Genomic DNA, 8,452 nt, shown 5'->3' with positions numbered 1-8,452 from the left:
GTAGAGCTGGCAATCATATATTTGACCCCTAAATTTGTTCATGATCGACAATTAGTATCACTGGTTCTGTGGTGAGACTGAAATACTCATTATTTTAATTCCATTGTTTCCCTGACTTAATACTAGGGTGATTGGAACTTTTCAGTTAATGCATCACTCAACATGGCATCATGACATCCAGTAATGTTCCCCTTATATATATATATATATATATATATATATATATATATATATATATATATATATATATATATATATGTTGTTCACATGTGATTTTTTTTTCCCCATCGTTTTGACAGAGAATCTGAGGGGGGCGCCACCATGCCAAAGTGTACTACCATCGATTACTTGAGCCGACTGTGTATCAACCACATCACAGCCAACGTTGACTTCTGGACCAGGGACTATGAGAAGAACATCCTGGACAAGGGCCGATACAGACTCATGATAGGACCATTTGATGACCTACCCAGTTAGTGCCTTTTCTGGAACTTCTGTGTCCACAGTTTGATACCAGTCTTTTATCCATCGTCACACTTCATAAACTTGAGTTTGCACTGCATTGCTCCAATTGATGTTAGAAAATGTGAAGATGTGCTGTAAAGAACAATTTTTTCATTGAAGTTGGTGGTAATTCAAAAATTGTGACAGTCATCGAGCACTGATGAAATCTCTCTCAATGTCATCTCAAGTTTGCATTCCCATAAAGTTATTAATTAAGGGAGGGGGGGGGGGGGGAATTGAGAAGGAAAAGAAGAAAAGGTATACTGTTTATTCCAGCATTGCATTTGAGGGCAATTGTAGTGATTATACCAGGCTTATTTATTCATCACTGGCTTATGTAACCTCCTTTGCATGTTTTTTTTTTTTTTTTTTTTGGGGGGGGGATGGGGTGATTTTTTGTCAAGTACTTACAGTGTATTCCTTTACCAACACCACTTTCATGGCTACTCTGACATATATACGCGTATTACCAGTGTATGTGCTGATATTTCGGATTATATTGAATGAATTACAATTTACCTAGGGATGCAATTTTTATGCTTTCATCACCATCAGTATGTACTTCCAAAGGAGTCACAGCCCTTGTTTGCATAACATCATATGAGTTTGATCTGATCTTGTTTTATCATAACTAAAAAGTTTTGAATGATCACAATGATTACAGCAACAGAAATGATAATAATGATAATAATTATAACAGTTTTATTTAACACAATAACTATCCATCCGGTCAATGTGCCCTGAGCGCTTTACAAACTATTATCACACTACCCATAAGAAAAAGAAAAGTCTGCCACAGATCTCCGGCAGACTTGACGCAGGTCTGCGGCATAATTTTTAGTCTGCGGCAAGAGTAAGCGGGAGTATGCGGCAGAACCAAGCTTTGCTGCAGACCTGCCGCATACTAACCGTTAGTATGCGGCAGGAACAGTCTGTGGCAGATCTGCGGGAAGGCTGCCACAGAGAGGAACTTGCGGCAGACTTCTCGCATACTGCATACCTGCATGTGTAGAAATCTTGCCGCAGATCTGCCACAACCTCTTCCTGAAATTGTACTTATGAATATTCATCATTAACAGCCTGCTGCAGATCTGCCGCAGATATGCCACAGATAGTTTAGTAACCGTGCCATAAAACATAACAATTTTTTTGTGGGTATATAAATCATGTGATGCATTGCAATTGTATGTAGAACTATAATAGCTGAGTCTAAGCAAGACTGCTGCATACCTGCCGCTTACTTGCAGCAGCCCTGATAATTCGTGCATTATATTTGCCTACGTAGGTTAGGTCATTTACTAGATCTATACATATTTAATAGGCGTCTGCTGCAGACTTGCCGCTGACTTGCCCCAGCCTTAATGCCGCTTACTTACTGCACACCTGTAGAAATCTTGCCGCAGATCTACCACAAGCTCTTCCTGAAATCGTACTTATATGAATATTCATCATTAACAGTCTGCCGCATAGATCTGCCGCAGGCTCTCCAGTCTCCCTCAGTGGCCTGGAAGAGTCTGCGGCAGCAGCTAATTTGCATGTGAAAATGATGCCTATCTGCGGCAGATCTGCGGCAAGGCTTCCGCAGCAGTATGCGGCAGGCTGATTTCTTTCCTATGGGTAGTCACTCTGACGAAAATTCCACTAACATTTAACTCATTTATCACTGACATAATTTGGTGAAGAAGAGTGTAAACCTGGATATGTTCACAGTTTTCAGCAAAAATTGCTTGAATTGCTTTTGATGACTTGCCCAATCCAGAAAAGATCGGACTTGTAATCATTCTGCCAAAACAGTTTGTAGGCATAATTACTGGATCCTTTTCAAAGAGTAAGCAGAGCTTGGAAGTGTGTTGCATTTGTCTCTTCTGATGATAGTACAAGATAATCTTCCCATTTTCTCTCCACAGGCCCATCTTTGGCCCACGCTTTACTTGCCAGGCTAATTGACAGGCGCAAACTCACTCGACCGGCTCTTCACCTCCTCATCAATGGGGGCGCCCTTCAGCACCTGGACTTCAGTGAATGTACCAAGCTTGTGACAGATGAAATCGTGTACATGCTTGCATCCAGGTGCAAGGTGTGTTCATTCTTGTGATGACACGAATGAGTACAGTAATTCTTTTAGTCTGTTAAAGAAAACCCAAACCCCAAGAGAAATGTAGATTGAGTGAAAGCAGCAACATTAGTAAAACACATCAGTGAAAGTTTGAGGAAAATCGGACAATCGATGCAAAAGTTATGAATTTTTAAAGTTTTGGTGTTGGACCCGCTGGATGAGGAGACTACTAGAGGTTATGCCGTCATGTGTGGACAACAATATAAAGAAAGTAGAAAGGGAATTCCACAAAAATTTCTTTTTCAAAAAATTACACATTCCATCAACTTGATACTAACATTATATATGTTAAGGGTAGCAATAATATTCCCCCTGTTTTATGAAAGCGGTTAGTCAAGTGCTCTTTCATTATGCTAGAAAAGTGAATTTTTGTGGAATTCCCTTTATATTTTCTTTATATTATTGTTCACACATGACATCATAACCTTTAGTAGTCTCATCATCCAGTGGTTTCAACACCAAAACTTTAAAAATTCATAAGTTTTGCAGTGATTGTCTGATTTTTCTCAAAATTTCACTAATGTGTACTACTAATGTTGCTGCTTTCACTCAATCCACATTTCTCTTTGGGTTGGGTTTCCTTTAAAGGGGATGGCTAGTAACTGATCAGTGGGAATGCTGGGGGATGATTGTTCCAATCCTTGTGGGATTCATTTAAGAGTACATTATATGTCTATTATTGTGTGAAAATTATTTGCTTCAGAATGGTCTCGTATTCAAGTAATGTGCAGTTCAATGTTTCCAGGTTAGCATGCCTGTACAGTGACGGGGCGATCGTTAACGGGCCGTTAACAATCGACACTGTACAGGCATTGACACTGTACAGGCATGCTAACCTGGAAACATTGAACTGCACATTACTTGAATATGAGACCATTCTGAAGTAAATAATTTTCACACAATAATAGATATATAATGTACTCTTAAATGAATCCCACAAGGATTGGAACAATCATCCTCCAGCATTCTCACTGATCAGTTACTAGCCATCCCCTTTAAGGACGGGCTATTTTTCTACAACACCCATTTCCCATAGCCACTTGCCTGAGTATACTCGGGACTCATCCTCAATTGGTTAAGTAACTGATGTGACATAATTGTGACTTTAATCCCAGCTCCCCTTTTTATCTACCGCAAACGTAAAACGAGGTATGATATCCAGAATTCTCACTATGCTATCACTTTTAAACTACCCTTGGACATGTCCGTTTAACCCTTGCTGTTCAAATGAGTCTAATGTGCACAAATTTGACATGCACATATTTCACACACATTCCTATGAAGAGGAAATTGATGTTGCACACAGAGATATCGAGAGAGGTCTATCATTCATTGAGTATAAACAATGGATAAATGAATGAGTAGCAAGCACTGCCTGTTTCCCTATCAATATATTTTTCTTCACTAGAGTTTACTAAGGTGTTACTTTTCCCTCAAAGTAAAGTACATTTTATCGGTATCTGTAGGCGAGAGATGTCGTTTAGTACAAGGAGCTGTTTGCTTCATAGAATTTGAGCAATATGTATACCACTGTTTTGTCAAGAGATGATGCACTCTCATTTTCACAAACAAAGTTTAGAATATATAATGAGATGTATGCTGCTGCTATTTACTGAAGCATTTGTATGCTGCCACATCAAAGTACCCTAAAGATTCATCTGTCACGGAATTGAAGAATATGGGTAATTATGTAGGGCTACTGGCAAGTGTAAAGTGCACATGTGCATGGGTAGGAATAAACATGGAATCTGTGTTGCAGGCGAAGTTGCCAACCTCTTGGTATTACCAGATGGTGAGCCACATGTAGTTTAACAATGGATGTCACACAAAGGGTTATTTCCAATCAAGAACTTTCATTTTTTTTTTGTTATGCAGATAGTGAATGCCTTTGTTGTTAAATTTGAAATAGTAATACCGGTACCACAACTTATGGTACTGTAAAAGTGAATATTTTCGCGTGACTAATTTTTCGCACTCAGCTGGGTAAGGAGAGTGTTGCGTGTATTTAATTCTGGGGAATCAAGACCTCAACTACTGGAACAAATGGCAAGCAAAAATATTTGCATGCTTTTATTTTCGCGCTAGCTTCTGGTTGCGCGAAATGCGCAAAAATTTCAACACCGCGAAAATTTCCACTTTTACAGTATAAGATTTACCCTGAAACTTCAATTCCACAGAAAAAAAAGAGAATGCTGAATAGCCCGGTACATCTAAAGAATCATTCAGGATTCAACAAAAGAAATATGTGGACTGCTAGAATGCAGGACACCATTAAAAAACACATTTTCTTTTGACACTATCTGCATGTAGTATGAAATCCTTTTGGAATGGCATTTTCTCCAACTACACAATACTCGTGCAACATTTTGTTTCGCACGTCACAGAAAATCAAGTCCCTGAACCTGCGTGGGTGCCGTCGCGTGACGACGTCAGCTTTGGAGGTCCTAGCGAACAACCTGCCCTTCGCTGTCAAGCTGGATTTCTCCAAGACAAAGATCAGTAGTCTGGCTGTCCAGTCCCTGTTCCGTCTATGTAGTGACCTGCAAGAGTTAAGCCTTCAGCACTGTCAGGTTTGTAGTAGTGGCTGCCCGAGATAGGGTATTATGATTTTGGTTACCTTCCATTTGATCCCTATCTATATTGTTCATGGAGCCTAAATCAGGGAAATGTCAAGTCGTTTCAAATGACAGTATCTATGAATAGAATGCATGGACCATTATTAATCTGTTCCTTACTGGAATCTGGTATACCAAGTTCCCATGGCGTCAACTGATACACGGAACTCGGTATACCGGTTCCCAAATTGTAGACAAGAGTGCCTGCATACGTGGCCTAAATTCATGTTTGTTATGCTGCCTAGAAAAATGACTTTAATCGAAAGATTACAGTTTCTTCTATCAGTATCAGTTTTCTTTCGGTATGAAAACTGTGTGTTTCCCAGTATTATATTCCTTTTTCTCCAGTGTAGTTGATTTTGCTATAAACCTCATATGAAGATGTAGGGCCCTACATAGCGATCAAAGATGTGTAGAACAAAAGAGTTTGTGAGCCCATCAGCGCACGGTCTATTCATACTTAGGACCTGATCGATATTTTCATCGTTCATAGTGACACGTGTAGTTGACCGTGGAAAGGGAATACCTGTACTGTTTGACTGCTTTCGCACAGGTAGATCACCAACTTGTCTGTTCTCTGTCGACCTGCAAACAGAATCTCATTTGGGGGCATTGGAGGCTCTCACAGAATTGTGGGAGGAATATCTCATTTGGGGGCATTGGGGGCTCTCACAGAATTGTGGGAGGAATGGGTTAAAGTAGGACTTTAGCAAATACTTGATGTAAAATTCTTGTCAAGTAACAAAAATTCCAATTTTCTGCATCCAAAAGTCATGGGATTGCAAATAGAAGTTGCATTGGCAGATAGTTTTGTACTCTAAATTCAATGCATGGCAACTTGCATGTGGTTATACAGCTTTAATGACATTGGGGCTATAAGGGTACATTCAGTGTTTCTTTCCTTTCAAAATCGTTAACCAGTAAATCATGACCATGGATCACCAATGTTTTTGGGTAGGTCACCTGCAGGCAATTTTCTGAGGTGCCGCGTTTGGTGCATAAACATTGCAGTATGTCCTTCAGAGTTGTATATCAAACATCATGGATTATGCAATCTTTGAATAAGACTTGCAATGTTGTGGACCAACACTGCAGCTATACAGTTCTCTATTTCTCTGCTCAAAAGGTGGATTTCTACACAAATCTGACATTTGGACCATGATGGTTATTGAGTCATCAGATGGCCCATCTGATAAATTAATGTATTTGTTTGTCTTGACAGAATCACTATGTGACAAATGCTTGAAATACATTCTTTATTTTTCTGGATGATTCAGTTTGGATCTGTGAATAAAAAATAAAAAATAAAATGTATACATTTATAAGGGCTCAACACTTTTTTTTTTCCTCTGGTGGCCCATTCAAATCATTAGACTTTAAATGTTGGTGGCCAAAAGAAGAAATGTAGAAGTGCTAAATGAAAGGAAACAAAGCTATCTATTTTTAATATTAGTTGATAAAAAGGTACGGTATGCAAAAATAAACTTTTTTAAATTTTGATGGCCCAACACCAATTTTTAGTGGCTTTGGGCCATCAAGCCACCGCCAATGTCGGGCCTTGCACATATCATAAGGTGAGAATGATAATAATAATAGTAATGATACATTACATTTGTAATGTGCTTAATACAATGTTTCTAAGCCCTAGGAGAAAAGATGAAAGGAAAGAAAAGGGATAATGAAAAATGAGAGATAAGGGCATAAGTTGCCACTGAAGCCATTGTGTTCAAGGCACCTCAACGTCCTCCTCATTCTCAACAGACGATATATCATATAATCACGTATGTTATCTTTGCAGGTGTGTGACAATGATGTGGGGATTCTGTGCAACCTGGCCATGCAGCACCAAAGATTCCAGCTGCGCAAGTTGGACCTCTACTCCTCCATGGTGACAGAGACTGGCATCCGGGCCTTACTGAGGAGCATCCCGCAGCTCTGCGAGCTCCACAACTCAAACCTCATCTCGAGCATCATTGCCGAGTCGCCGATCACCGAGGAGTATGCGGCCCAGTACCTCCGCACCTTCTCGCAGTCATCAGAAGACGGAAGAGGACTAGGGAGGGACTGTGTGGACCGGGAGAGAGGCCAGAATGGACTGAGGTTGCTGGAGTGCAGCGATTTCACCACCCTCTCGGACAGTCACCTCAAACTCATCTCGTTCCTGTGCCCGCAGCTCACCTCACTGGATCTGAGATTCGCCCGTGGGTTCTCCTCCAGGGGAGTCTCGGATCTTGCCGGCCTGGAGCACCTGCGGGAGCTGAAACTTGCCAGCTCTGGGAATCTGACGGTGCTCGGGGTGTGGAAGTACCTCGAGAAGCGGGGCGCTCAGCTGAAGGCGCTCTCACTGGAGGACTTTGATGGACTGGATCTGTTGCGCATCGGCGTCCTGTGTCCCAACCTGTGCAGGCTTCTCGTGTTCATGATGCTGGATGATATATGCTTCCACTCGGGTGACGAGACTCCGCCCGGCCCACAGAGGCCTTTCCAACACCTCGAGGACATGGCCCTCTGGTGCACCAACACAAACATCACCCTCACAGAGGCCATGCTCAGCTACGTCTTCCCGCAATGCCGCTCGCTGCGGACCCTGGAGGTCATACGCGTGGCGAGCTTCAATGACGCCATCATCGCAGAAGCCATGGCGAGCCACGGCTTCCGCGAGTTGCAGTCTCTGACGCTCCATGAGTGCAACGCCGTCACCAGCCAGGGCATCTCGCAGCTGGTGTTAGACGGCCAGAATAGTCTGGAGGCGTTGACCCTCATGGACTGCTTTGCCATCAACAGGAGGGACTACGAGGGCTGGTGCAAGGTGGCAAAGAAGCTGAACTACAATCTCAATATATCCTGGAAATGAGGCCAGTCTCTTTTCGCAGCATGCTTTGGGAACTTTGAGATTGAGTTTTAGGGTGTTTCCTGATGAATGGCTGCGTAATGTCTCAAATGTTTTCTCCAAACTGGGAAACAATGAAGTCCAGTCTAAGATTAAAATTTTATTCAGTTGAATACTGATACCTTGTCACAATTTTCAACTATGACAGTATATTCAAGATTTTTATTAAAAATTGCATTTCTGAAATGTGAAAAATGTGATGCATTTACCTCACACTCGCATTGCTGTATTTATCGAGAGATACATAAAGTCCATATATGTATATAAAGAAGTGAGTTTTATTTGAGTCGTGTGTGTGTGTGATGAGTGTTTTATTTATCTTCCTTA

General features: G+C 41.3%; 1 protein-coding gene across 1 annotated transcript; it reads left to right on the top strand.

Annotated features, from left to right (window-relative positions):
- The first annotated feature begins 321 nt into the window (after positions 1-321).
- Positions 322-8,196, top strand: LOC139739818 (uncharacterized). Its single transcript, XM_071650412.1, has 4 exons — positions 322-472; positions 2,412-2,581; positions 5,005-5,190; positions 7,034-8,196. Exons 1-4 carry the CDS (start codon positions 322-324, stop codon positions 8,087-8,089), a joined length of 1,563 nt encoding a protein of 520 aa, XP_071506513.1. The 3' UTR covers positions 8,090-8,196.
- Positions 8,197-8,452: the final 256 nt, after the last annotated feature.

Source organism: Diadema antillarum, unplaced genomic scaffold (genome assembly GCF_040938485.1).
Source record: "Diadema antillarum isolate AM-2024a unplaced genomic scaffold, OU_Dant_1.0 seq00000819_RagTag, whole genome shotgun sequence".
Classification (NCBI taxonomy): domain Eukaryota; kingdom Metazoa; phylum Echinodermata; class Echinoidea; order Diadematoida; family Diadematidae; genus Diadema; species Diadema antillarum.
This window is presented reverse-complemented; position numbering and strand designations above follow the sequence as displayed.

Bases quoted from the DNA above. Each gene is read 5' to 3' on its own strand.
- LOC139739818 (XM_071650412.1), top strand. From the start codon at position 322: ATGCCAAAGTGTACTACCATCGATTACTTGAGCCGACTGTGTATCAAC. The intron at 2,582-5,004 runs GTGTGTTCATTC...CGCACGTCACAG, and splicing joins TGCTTGCATCCAGGTGCAAG to AAAATCAAGTCCCTGAACCT. The intron at 5,191-7,033 runs GTTTGTAGTAGT...TTATCTTTGCAG, and splicing joins TAAGCCTTCAGCACTGTCAG to GTGTGTGACAATGATGTGGG.